The 13,137-nt window shown below is 50.0% G+C and overlaps 1 protein-coding gene across 1 annotated transcript in view; it reads left to right on the top strand.

The window, feature by feature from the left end:
* Window positions 1-607: 607 nt before the first annotated feature.
* ggcx (gamma-glutamyl carboxylase) overlaps window positions 608-13,137 on the top strand; it is a 35,775-nt gene continuing 23,245 nt past the window's right edge. Inside the window, 4 exon segments of the mRNA XM_087984306.1 lie at window positions 608-818; window positions 2,857-3,054; window positions 12,100-12,113; window positions 12,115-12,299. Coding sequence (XP_087840432.1) covers window positions 782-818; window positions 2,857-3,054; window positions 12,100-12,113; window positions 12,115-12,299 — 434 coding nt within the window. The 5' untranslated portion in view covers window positions 608-781.

Genomic DNA, 13,137 nt, shown 5'->3' with positions numbered 1-13,137 from the left:
CTACGCTGCACTCCCTCAATAGCCAGAATGTCTTTCCTCAAATTTGGAGACCAGAACTGCACACAGTACTCCAGGTGTGGTCTCACCAGGGCCCTGTGCGGCTGCAGAAGCACCTCTTTGCTTCTGTACTCAATTCCTCTTGTTATGAAGGCCAGCATGCCATTAGCTTTCTTCACTGCCTTGAGTAAAATCGGTTAAGAAAGGGTTAAGTCATCCTGAGCTGACGGGGTTAATCACTAACATGAGTCAAAACAGGTCGCTGGGAGACACATTTTAAATCACTTTGATGTCTAAGAGTGTGTAATTCTAGTGCACAGCCAGAGACTGCAGACTAAAGGGATCTGTCTTGGGGGGTGGGGGGGGGACACACTTACTCCTTACAGAGCCACCTGAAGCTACAGTTTTACTGAGGTTGGTGGTGGAGGAAGGGACGTGCGTTTGTCTAGCGCCTGGGGGGGGGGAATGACACTACCTTAAAAGGGAGCACCGTCAAAAGTGTCAGCTAAGAAAGACAGAGTGCACCCTCTTCCCCTAGATCTGGGAGCAATAAATCCTGTCTGTGTTTACACCAGAGCCCTGCTGTTCTGTAACACAGAGGCTCCACTCAGCTTTTGGGAGGAGCTTAAGGAAACGTTTATGCAACGTTTGGCTCTATATATATATATATATATATAAAGGGGGAGGGCAGGGAGACTTTGCGACTCGAGCTCTGTGGATCTGATGTGACTGTGTGGCCTATTCTCTCTGACAGAGAGTGTGGGGACGTGGGTGCACTGCAGCCATGAAGCGAGAGAGAGAGGACAGACTGAAACTGACGGGTGAGTGTTTGGGCTGAGACTGACGGGGGTGAATGTGTGTTTGTTGAGGGAGGGAGGGGGGGTGGGAACTACAAAACCCCAGCCAAAACAAAATGAAAAGCCTTACCCCCTCACCACACAACTTGAGCAAGAAAAAATGCCACCTCAGAACAAGGGTCCACATTAGCATTCCTGCCAAAATAAATAATGGGGAATGATTTATAACTGGGGGAGGAGGGGTTATAAATGGGAAGGGTCTGCAATCTCTAAGCCCTTTGGAATTAAACATGCCTTGCCCAGCCCTCATATTGAAAGGGGCTCAAAAAAACATTTACCGGCTGGTGGCAGTCGAAGTTTTTTAAGGCAACCCCCACCAGATGAATTTTTTTGTTTTTGAAAGGACGGATCCCTAATAGAGTCACCAGGAAAGCTGTCTCCCAAAGCGGGGTTTTAACCTGAGGGTGACCGGTATGAGTAGGGGTGGGGGAATTGGTCATCTCAGTGGGGTGACAGGAATCAAACCTGCGTTGCCAGCTAACTGGCCTGTGGTGCGAGCTGCACTGTACATTTCAGGAGGAAAAATAGAATCCTACGTCCACGCTGACAGCTTTTGAACAGCGTCCCACCTATCCAACCCCTCCCTCCCCCCATGACTCTGCATTTTCCAGGGTCAATCCACCCTCATCTGCACTGGCCCTGGGGTAATTTAGCATGGCATTCTTCCCCCCCCCCCACCAACCTGCACATCTTTCTGGGAAACTCAGGGGAGTGCGCAAACTCCACACGGTCGCCTGAGGGTGGAATCGAACCCAAGACCCTGGCGCTGTGAGGCAGCAGCGCTAACCACTGTGCCACAATGCTACCCATTGAGGAGGTAATGGCCTATCAGCATTATCGCTGGCCTGTTAAACCAGATAATGTTCTGGGCACACAAGTTTGAATCCCACCATGGTGGAATTTTCAATTCAGTCAAGAATTAAGAGTCTCAAGGTGAGACTCCTTGTCGGAAAACCCCATCTGGTTCACTCATGTCTTTGAGGGAAGGAAACTGTCATGCTTACCTGGTCTGGGCCTACATGTGACCCAGACCCAGCTCTTAACTGCCAATTGGGGATGGGCAATAAATAATGGCCTAGCCAGCGATGCTGTCATCCCGCGAATGAATAAAGAGGGAAAAAAACTCTCACGTACGTGTGATATTATGCAAAATTATTTTCGGGTGGAGGGGGGGAAGGGGATGTTCCAAAAGTAGACAACAACAAAGGGCTATTGGGGTGGCACGGTGGCTCAGTGGTTAGTACTGCTGCCTCACAGCGCTAGGGACCTAGGTTCGATTCCAGTCTCGGGCGACTGTCTGTGTAGAATTTGCATATTCTCCCTGTGTTTGTGTGGGTTTGCTCCGGTTTCCTCCCACAATCCAAAGATGTGCAGGTTAGGGTGGATTGGCCATGCTAAGTTACCCATAGTGCTCAGGGATGTGCAGGTTAGGGTGGATTGGCCGTGCTAAATTACCCATAGTGTTCAGGGATGTGCAGGTTAGGGTGGATTGGCTGTGCTAAATTACCCATAGTGCTCAGGGATGTGCAGGTTAGGGTGGATTGGCTGTGCTAAATTACCCATAGTGCTCAGGGATGTGCAGGTTAGGGTGGATTGGCCATGCTAAATTACCCATAGTGCTCAGCGATGTGCAGGTTAGGGTGGATTGGCCATGCTAAGTTACCCATAGTGCTCAGGGATGTGCAGGTTAGGGTGGATTGGCCATGTTAAATTACCCATAGTTCTCAGGGATGTTCAGGTTAGGGTGGATTGGCCATGCTAAATTACCCATAGTGCTCAGGGATGTGCAGGTTAGGGTGGATTGGCTATGCTAAATTGCCCATAATATTAGGTGCATTAGTCAGAGGGAAATGGGTTGTGGTGGGTTACTCTTCGGAGGGTCGGTGTGGACTGGTTGGACCGAAGGGTCTATTTCCACACTGTAGGGAATCTAATCTTAAAAACATGAAAATGAATTATGTTTTCTTTCTTGGGGGGTGGTGTTGGGTTGGGGTTTGTGAAGACTCATCATTAGGTTCCCATCCTCCGAATGTGCCTGAGAGGAGTGTCCCGCAGGACGAAGGGGTGGAGGGGCAGGTCAGCAGAACGAAGAGGATCTTTGGGTTCGAGCTGTCGGATTTCCGAAACTGGCGTCGATTTGTTAGCCTTCTGAACCGGCCCACGGACCCGGCCTGTCTCGGCGTCTTCAGGTTTCTCTTCGGTGAGTACGGCCCCACCCTCGTTCTCTTCAAACGTCGACGCGCTCAGCGGCTGAAGTGTCGCCTCTCGGGCCACCTGTCCCAGTGAGAGGTCGGAGCACAAGGCTGCTACCCCAATGCAGTCCTGAGAGAGCCGCAGGTCCTGTTGTGAAGTCCGGCTGGGAATAGCGTAAGCAATCCACAGGCGATTTGAGGGACGGGATTGGTGAGTGGGCCAAAATTTGGCCGATGGAATGTAATGTGAAGTGACTGGAAGAACAGAGGAACTGAATATCGTTTTTTTTTTCTGATGGGGTAAGGCTGCAGAGAGCTTTCGAGGAGTTGGAATGGAAATTTATTGTCGTGTGTACTTCCATGTGGAAAGTTGCCCCCACCACAGTTCCAACATCAATGACAGAAATCGTGCCTGATGATGTTTAACAAAAGTAAAATTAAGTCAAATTTCATGACAGTTCAGGGAATGGTTTGAGGAAAGTCGAGTTAGGAATGATATAGCTGGGCTGAGACCACCATTCCGGGCCATCGGATTCTAGGCCTGGATGTAGGTTTGCTCTATTAGGTAATCTCTTCAGAGGGCCTCAGGCAAAGCACTGCTCATAATCCCCACTTTCTATTTATATGTTTGGGTTGGTGATGTCATTTCCTGTGGTGATGTCATTTCCTGTGGTGATGTCATTTCCTGTTATGAGGCCACTTGCTGTTTTTTTTCAGGGGGTGGTAGATGGGGTCGAACTCGATGTGTTTGTTAATAGAATTCCAGTTGGAATGCCATGCTTCTAGGAATTCTTGTGCGTGTCTGTTTGGCTTGTCCATGGCTGGATGTGTTGTCCCAGTCGAAGTGGTGTCCCTCCTTATCTGTATGTGAGCATACAAGTGAGAGAGGGTTATGCTGTTTTGTGGCTAGGCCGGAAGCTTCCGCCAGCGAAGAATGCCACACCAGGCCGAGACCATCTTTCTCTTCGTTCAGGCGCCTCGGCCTGGCCTGGGGACTTGGAGCCTCAGCCTGGCCTGGGGGGCCTGAAACCTCGGCCTGGCCTGCGGGTGTGGAGCCTCGGCCTAGCCTGAGAATCCAGGCCGGGGGAGTCAGGCCACGATCTGCTCCTCGCTCGCCGGCTGGGAGAACCCGGGCTGGAGTAGAGCCATGTCTGGTTCATCCCGGCGTTGCTGCCAACAGAGATCTCCACCTTCACCCGCCACTCTCTAAGGCTTCATAGAAAAGAAAACAAAGGGAGAAAAAGAGCAAAAGTAAAAAAAAGGAGGGAAAAAGAAAGAGAAAGAAAGGTGACGAGCCTTAGATTCAGCTTCCTACTCTGCCGCCATCTTGGAAAAAAAAAGTTGGATGCAATGCTTGGGTCTAAAGGGATTGGAGGATAATGGGGAAACTTTCTGTCTTGCATTTGAGCGGGACCAATGGCAAATTTCTTTGGCAAAGACAATTTGTATCGCGTGAGCTAAAGGCTGATGGTCAAGCAAGTTGACTTTGTTTGAGCTGTCGTTCTGGAGAGTGCGCCAAATAACAACAGACCCGAAACATTTTTCGCTCAGTTGAAAAGTACGTTGTGCCTGGACATGTTCCTTTTGTTTGCAAAGGATGGTGCCATGGACACATTAAGCTTCCAACTTGCCTCTATTAAATTTGAGAAAAACGAGGCACTGAATAATTCGAGCAAGAGATGGTTGGGGGGGGGGCGGGGATCGTGAGAAAGAGTTTCTTTTTTTTTAAAATCCCCGCAGTGAGTGGGAATGAATCCTTTGCCAACGAAAGCAGCAGAAGCAGAGTCATACACCACAAAAACAGACCCTTCGGCCCAACTAGTCCGTGCCAACCATATTCCCAAACTGAACCAGACACACCTGCCTGTGCTTGGCCTATATTCTGTCAAACCTTTCCCTATTCACATACTCTTTCAAATGTCTGTACCTCCATCCATCACTTCCTCTGGATGTCCATTTCACGCTCTGTGTTTTTTAAAAAAAATTTGCCCCTCATGTCCTTTTTTTTTAAAAATATCTTTCCCTTCTCACTTTAAAAATATTCCCCCTAGTCTTGAACTCTCCCACCCTAGGGAAAAGAGCTTTGCCAGTCACCTTATCCATGCTCCCTCATGATTTTATAAACCTCTATAAGATCACCCCTCAGCCTCCGACACTCCAGTGATAAAAGTCCCAGCTTCTCGTAATAACTCAAACCCTCCATTAGCATCCAGCTAAATCTTTTCAGAACCCTCTCCAGTTTAATAATATCCTTCCTATATAACAGGGTGACCAGAACTGGGCACAGTGCACCAGAAGAGGCCTCACCAATGTCCTGTACAACCCCAACGTGACGTCTCAAATCTTGTACTCCAAGATGTGAGCCATGAAGGCAAGCGTACCAAATATCTCCCTCTCCACCTGATCAGATTAGATTCTCTACGGTGTGGAAACAGGCCCTTCGGCCCAACCAGTCCACACCGACCCTCTGAAGAGTAACCCACCCAGACCCATTTCCCTCTGGCTAATGCACCTAACACTATGGGCAATTTAGCACGGCCAATCCACCCTAACCTGCACATCCCTGAGCACTATGGGTAATTTAGCACAGCCAATCCACCCTAACCTGAACATCCCTGAGCACTATGGGCAATTTAGCACGGCCAATCCACCCTAACCTGCACATCCCTGAGCACTATGGGTAATTTAGCACGGCCAATCCACCCTAACCTGCACAACCCTGAGCACTATGGGTAATTTAGCATGGCCAATCCACCCTAACCTGCACATCCCTGAGCACTATGGGTAATTTAGCACAGCCAATCCACCCTAACCTGCACATCCCTGAGCACCATGGGTAATTTAGCATGGCCAATCCACCCTAACCTGAACATCCCTGAGCACTATGGGCAATTTAACACAGCCAATCCACCCTAACCTGCACATCCCTGAGCACTATGGGTAATTTAGCACGGCCAATCCACCTTAACCTGCACAACCCTCAGCACTATGGGTAATTTAGCACGGCCAATCCACCCTAACCTGCACATCTCTGAGCACTATGGGTAATTTAGCACGGCCAATCCACCCTAACCTGCACATCCCTGAGCACTATGGGTAATTTAGCATGGCTAATCCACCCTAACCTGCACATCCCTGAGCACTATGGGTAATTTAGCATGGCCAATCCACCCTAACCTGCACATCCCTGGGCACTATAGGTAATTTAGCACGGCCAATCCACCCTAACCTGCACATCCCTGAGCACTATGGGTAATTTAGCATGGCCAATCCACCCTAACCTGCACATCCCTGAGCACTATGGGTAATTTAGCACGGCCAATCCACCCTAACCTGCACATCTTTGGATTGTGGGAGGAAACTGGAGCACCTGGAGGAAACCCACGCAGACACGGGGAGAATGTGCAAACTCCACACAGATGGTCGCCCGAGGCTGGAATCGAACCTGAGACGCTGGTGCTGTGAGGCAGCAGTGCTAACCACTGCCCCATATGCAAATTTCAAAGAATTATGTACCTGAACCCCTCGGTCTCTCTGTTCTACCCAGGGCCTTCCCATTACTTGTATAGGTCTTGTCTTTGTTACCTTTTGCCAAAATGCAATATCCAAATTAAACGCCATCTGCCCGTTGACCAAGATCTCTTTGCAATCTCAGATAGCCTGTCCACTATACCACCAATTTTGGTGTCATTCACAAATGTACAAACTGTGTTTATGTAAATGACCAGCAAGAGAGGACCCAGCACCAATCCCTGTGGAACACCGCTGGTCACAGGCCTCCAGTCTGAAAAACAACCGTCCACCACCACCACCACCACCCTCTGTCCCCTACTGTCAGGCCAAGTTTGCATCCTATTGGCCAGCCCACCCTGAATCCCACGTGATCCAACGTTTTAACTGATTGGTTTACCCATGCAGAACCTCGTTGAAGACTTTGCGCAAGTCCATGGAAACAATATGGTGTGGAAAGGATGGTGTGGAGGGCACTGACTAGATTGCTTTACAGAGAGATGATGTCGACTTGATGGACCGAATGGTCACCTTCTGTATTTTCATGATCTCTTTTTGTTCCGAAGGAGTGTCCCCGGCAATCCCTAGTCCCCGTTAGACGGATTCCTCCCATTCCTCTTGAAGGATTGACACTCATACCTAGAGGAGGGGAGTCACAGAGGAGCTGATACAGCCAAACCAAACTCTATTCCTGACCTCCCATCAACTCTCTCTTTTTTTTTAACATAAATACTTTTATTAGAAACCTTTTTAAAATCTTTTATGAAACATCTATATACAAAAAAAAATCAAACGAAGGAAAAATAGAGACAGTACACAAAGTCATAATACAATTCGTAATGACAGGGTGTTAAGAAAGAATATGGTGTTTGGCTTTCATTAACAGGGGGATTGAGTTTAAGAGTCGTGAGATCTTGTTGCAGCTCTATAAAACTTTGGTTTAGACCGCACTTGGAATACTGCGTCCAGTTCTGGTGGCCCTATTATAAGAAAGATGTGGGATGCTTTGGAGCGGGTTCAGGGGAGGTTTACCAGGATGCTGCCTGGACTGGAGGCTTATCTTATGAGGAGAGGTTGACTGAGCTCGGACTTTTTTTTCATTGGAGAAAAGGAGAGGAGAGGGGACCTAATTGAGGTATACAAGATAGTGACAGGCATAGATAGTCTCTGGCTATCGACTCTATTTCCCAGGGCAGAAATGACTAACACGAGGGGGTCATAGTTTTAAGCTGGTTGGAGGAAAGTATAGAGGGGATGTCAGAGGCGGGTTCTTTACACAGAGAGTTGTGAGAGCGTGGAATGCGTTGCCAGCAGCAGTTGTGGAGGCAGGGTCATTGGGGGACATTTAAGAGACTCCTGGACACGCATATGTCACAGAAATTTGAGGGTGCAGACATGAGGACCAGTGGTCGGCACAACATCGTGGGCTGAAGGGCCTGTTCTGTGCTGTACTGTTCTATGTTCTATGAACTACCTACTATTCTACCAAAACAAACGTATATACTTAACTTTTATTTAATTTGTTTGTAGTTTAGTTTCAGTTAAATTAAACTGAATTCAAATTAACTTAAATTATATCGCACTACGTTGTTCTACCTCACTCATCCCACCAGGCTGCCATCCCTGGGAATACCAGTCATTGTTCTTTCCCCCCCCCCCAGTCTCACCCTCCCAGGACCCCACGGGCGTCCATACTGATTCCCACGGCTATACCTAATTAATATTGCTGATAAGTCTGCCTCAATATAATTTAGAAAAGGGCCGCCATGTCTCGTAAAACCGCTCCGTTTTGTGGTGCGCCATGTTTGTGAGGTAGTCTTGGGGGAGATGCTCCATCACCAGCCTACGCCACCCCTGGTGATTTTTCTAATTCATTAAAATATTCGTCCCCGCACGACCCGGTAAGAGTGTTACACAATCTCTTCCGTGTCTCCCCTCCCCAGAGAGGGCAAATTTGGCAACCCCAGAAGAAGAGATTTCGGACCCACCTTAACTTCAATCCCCCCTGCCACCTCTTTAACATTGCAGTTTCAACTCAAACCTCACGCGACTGAATTACATTTGCTCAAGAAACCTCGACGTTTTTTTTTTTAAAAATGCGGTTGTCTGTCACGATAAATGATTCTGAGCGCCTCATTAGAGACCTTATTTGCAAATCGATCGCTGAAAATTGTCTGAATTCTGTGCATCCTTAAATCTTGTTTTTATATGTGGCTTGACTTTCAAAACTTCTCTTTAGAAATGAGCGATCGTTTTTTTTTGATCTCAGTTTGTTTTCGTGGTTGGAATACTGCATTCAGTCCAGGCTCCCTGCTGTAGGAAATATGTCGTTAAACTTGAAAGGGTTTGGAAAAGATTTACAAGGCTGTCGGAGCGAGAGGCTGAATAGGCCGGGGCTGTTTTCCCTGAAACATCAGATGCCTTATCGAGGTTTGTAAAATCATGAGAGAGGCTAACAACTTTTCCCCAGGGTAAGGGAGTCTAAAGCTCGAGAGTATAGGTGAGAAGGGAAAGATTTAAAAGGGACCTAAGGGGCAACGTTTTCCTTCGCAGAGGGTGGTATGTGTGTGGAATGAGTTGCCAGAAGAAGTGGTGGAGGCTGGTACAATGACCGCATTTAAAAGGGCGTCTGGATGGGTACATGAATAGGAAGGGATATGGGCCAAGTGCTGGCGAATGGAAGGAGATTAATTTAAGCATATCGGGTCAGCACGGATGGATTGGACCGAACGGCCTGCTCCTTGCTATCGGAAAAATGTTGCGAAAGTTGAAAGGGTTCAGGAAAGATTTAAAAAGGATGCTGCCTGGGTTGGAGGATTTGAGGTACAGGGAGAGGCGGAACAGGCTGGGGCTGTTTTCCTTGGAGCGTCGGAGGCTGAGGGGGTGACCTTATAGAGGTCTATAACTCATGAGGGGCATGGTTAGGGTAAATAGGCAAAGTCTTTTCCCTGGGGTGGGGGAGTCTAGAGCTGGAGGGGCATAGGTTTAGGGTGAGAGGGCAAAGATATAAAAGAGACCTAAGGGGCAACTTTTTCATGCAGAGGGTGGGTACGTGTATGGAATGAGCTGCCAGAGGAAGTGGTGGAGGCTGGTACAACATTTAAGAGGCATTTGGATGGTATATGAATAGGAAGGGTTTGGAGGGATATGGGCGGCCGGTGCTGGCAGGTGGGACTAGATGGGGTTGGGATATCTGGGTCAGCATGGACGGGTTGGACCGAAGGGTCTGTTTCCATTGCTGTACATAGGTTAAAAACAAGGACTGCAGATGCTGGAAACCAGAGTCTCGATGAGAGTGTGCTGGAAAAGCACAGCAGGTCAGGCAGCATCCGAGGGGCAGGGGAAATCGACATTTTGGGCAAAAGCCCTTCATCAGGAATGCCTGAAGGGGCTTTTGCCCCGAAACATCGATTTTCCCTGCTCCTCGGATGCTGCCTGACCTGCTGTTGCTTTTCCGGCACCACTGTCATCCAGACCCCCGTTGCTGTACATCTCTATGGCTCCCGATTCCAAGGAGCTGCGGGCACTTGTCTTCATGCTGCGACGTGACGCAATAAAGAGCAGGCCGTTCAGCCCGTCAGTGTCCGTGCTGACTCCGTTAGCCCCACTCCGTTGCCCAGCTTGCTTGTGCCATTTTCCCGATGCCTCCACCAAACCTCTGGTAGGTCCATCGTTCGATCTCCAAGAGAAACGTCAGCAACAGCTTGTTCTTTCCATTTCTAATCTTTCCCAGATTTCTCGTGAAATTCAAAGCGTCCGGAGCTTGTTACGTGGGGGCGAGATAATTGGGCCCATGTGGACAGCCACAGTTCATGAGCTCTGTACCTGCGTGTATTTTTACAGAAGAGACGGTTTTCTCTCCTGGTTTTGGTTACGTGGTGCTGGCATGTGGTTTCCGAGCTGGTCCGAATGTTCTTTTCCATTTGCGCAATTTTAATACCGCCCTGATGGCCAGGGCTACCTCTGAATGTTTTCTCAAACACCCTGAGGTGGGAGCCCCAGGATTCTGACTCATTGACACTGTAGGAACGGCCGATATACTTCCGAGTCGGGGACGGTGAGGGGCTCTGGAGGGAGGAACTTGCAGGGGGTGGTGTTCCCATGTACCTGCTGCCCCTTGTCCTTCCCGATGGAAGTGGCCGTGGGGTTTGGAAGGGTGCTGTCTGAGGAGCCTGGGGAGTTGCTGCAGTGTGTCTTGTAGATGGTACCCACTGCTGCTACTGAGCGTTGGGGGGTGGAGGGAGTGGGGGTTTGTGGGGGTGGGGACAATCGAGCGGGGGGCTGCTTTGTCCCTGGATGGCGTCGAGCTTCTCGAGTGTGGTTGGAGCTGCCCCTCCCCCCCCATCCCAGGGCAAGTGGGGAGTATTCCCTCACCCCCTCCTGACTTGGGCCTTGTCGATGTTGGGGACAGGCTTTGGGGGGGAGTCAGGAGGGGAGTTACTCGCTGCAGGATTCCCAGCCTCTGACCATGCTCTTGTAGCCGCTGTGTTTATATGGGGCTGGTCCAGTTTCAGTTTCTGGTCAATGGTAACCCCCAGGATGTTGATAGTGGGGGGGGATTCAGTGATGGTAACACCATTGAATGTCAAGGGGTGATGGTTAGATTCTCTCTGTTGGAGACGGTAACCCCAGGATGTTGATAGTGGGGGGATTCAGTGATGGTAAACACCATTGAATCTCAAGGGATGATGGTTAGATTCTCTCTTGTTGGAGATGGTCACCCCCAGGATGTTGATAGTGGGGGGATTCAGTGATGGTAACACCATTGAATGTCAAGGGACAATGGTTAGATGGTCTCGTATTGGTGATGGTTATAGTCTGGCATTTGTGTGGCATGAATATTACTTGTCACTTATCAGCACAAGCCTGGATATTGCCCAGATCTTGTCGCAGACTGCTTCAGTCGCGAATGGTGCTGAACATCGTGCAATCATTGGTGCACATCCCCACGTCTGACCTTGTGATGGAGGGAAGGTCATTGAGGAAGCAGCTGAAGGTGGTTGGGCCTAGGGTCCTACCCTGAGGGACTCCTGCAGGGGATGTCCTGGGCTGAGATGACTGACCCTCCAACAACCACCACCACCTTCCTGTGGTGCCAGGTACGACTCCAACCAGGGGAGAGTTTGCCCCCCCCCCCCCCCCGGGTGCCCACTGATTGCTGGAATCCCGAGGAATTTCCGGGAAGGCCCGATCTTTCCCAAAACGGAAGAATTTCATCCATTCTCTTTGGTATCCCAAAGCGTTTCCTGGCGTGGTTTGGCTGAGGGGAGGGGAGTGTTTGATGCAAAAGACTATGTCATGCACCTCCCCTCCCCACTACCACCTCCCGAGTGGTCACTCTTCAAGTGTGCACCACCAGTGCGGTGCAGTTCAGCTGCGGGGGGGGGACTCACAAAACAGTCCGTCGCTGATTGAGAAATGTTTTTTATTTTGTTGTTGGAGAGGGTGCTGTTTCAAAGAGGCGTCGCAGGAACGTCTGAATCTGCGATTTTAAAAAAAAAAAAGTTTTCCTCTCCAAAGCCTCTGTGTTGCTCCTCCTGCAGGTTTTCTGATGGCCCCTGGATATCCCCCAGGAGCGAGGCCTGAGCTCGTTGGATTTCAGGTACTTTGACGGACTGGTGGTCTGTCGCTTCCCATTGTTCAACTCCCTGGACCCGCTCCCTTTGGATTGGATGTATGTCGTCTTTGTGGTTATGTGGCTGGGTGAGTCCCCGTCTCCCTCTCTCTCTCTCTCGCCCCTCTTTTTTTTTCTCTAGGGAGCATTCCCCCACCCCTCACCCACCACCCGACGAGGCTCAAGGGGAGACATCGCCAGGGACAGTGTAGAGAGGGAGAGTTGTCGCCGTTACGGAAGGGGGTCAGGTATGAGAGGCTGTGGATGGAAGGCAAGCGGGGGGTGGGGGGGGGGGGGGTGGGCTTAAGGGTTTGAGGTACCCCTGCCCCTGACCACAGGGCACATCGGAGTGCAGCTGTGGCCCCCTACAGGATTGGGGGGACCGGCTGAAGGTGAAAGGGTCACACAAGCTCACTGGGAGCGGGGCAGGGGTCGGGGGAAACGGGATGGGCGTTAGTGTCTCTCTGAGAGCTGGGTCCGGACATGATGGGTCTCGTTCAGGGCTGTGTGTGTCCATAATAATGAGTTTTCTCTCTGCCTCTCTCTGTTTCATTGTGTCTCTCTGCCTCTCTGTCTCTCTCTCTGTCTCTCTCTCTGTCTCTCTCTCTGTCTCTCTCTCTGTCTCTCTCTCTCTCTGTCTGTGTCTCTCTCTCCCCCCCCCCCGTCTCTGTCTGTTTCTGTCTCTCTCTCTCTCTCTCTCCGTCTCTCCTCTCTCTCTCTCTCTCTCTCTCTCTCTGTCTGTGTGTCTCTCTGTTTCATTGTCTGTCTCTCTCTCTCTCTCTCGTCTCTCTCTCTCCCCCCCCGTCTCTGTCTGTTTCTGTCTCTCTCTCTCTCTCCTCCGTCTCTCTCTCTCTCTGTCTGTGTGTCTCTCTGTTTCATTGTCTGTCTCTCTCTCTCTCTCTCTCTCTCTCTCCCCCCCCCGTCTCTGTCTGTTTCTGTCTCTCTCTCTCTCTCTCTCGTCTCTCTC

The sequence above is a fragment of the Chiloscyllium plagiosum genome, unplaced genomic scaffold, assembly GCF_037043375.1.
Source record: "Chiloscyllium plagiosum isolate Xiang-an unplaced genomic scaffold, Cpla_swu_hap1 HiC_scaffold_48, whole genome shotgun sequence".
NCBI lineage: Eukaryota > Metazoa > Chordata > Chondrichthyes > Orectolobiformes > Hemiscylliidae > Chiloscyllium > Chiloscyllium plagiosum.
This window is presented reverse-complemented; position numbering and strand designations above follow the sequence as displayed.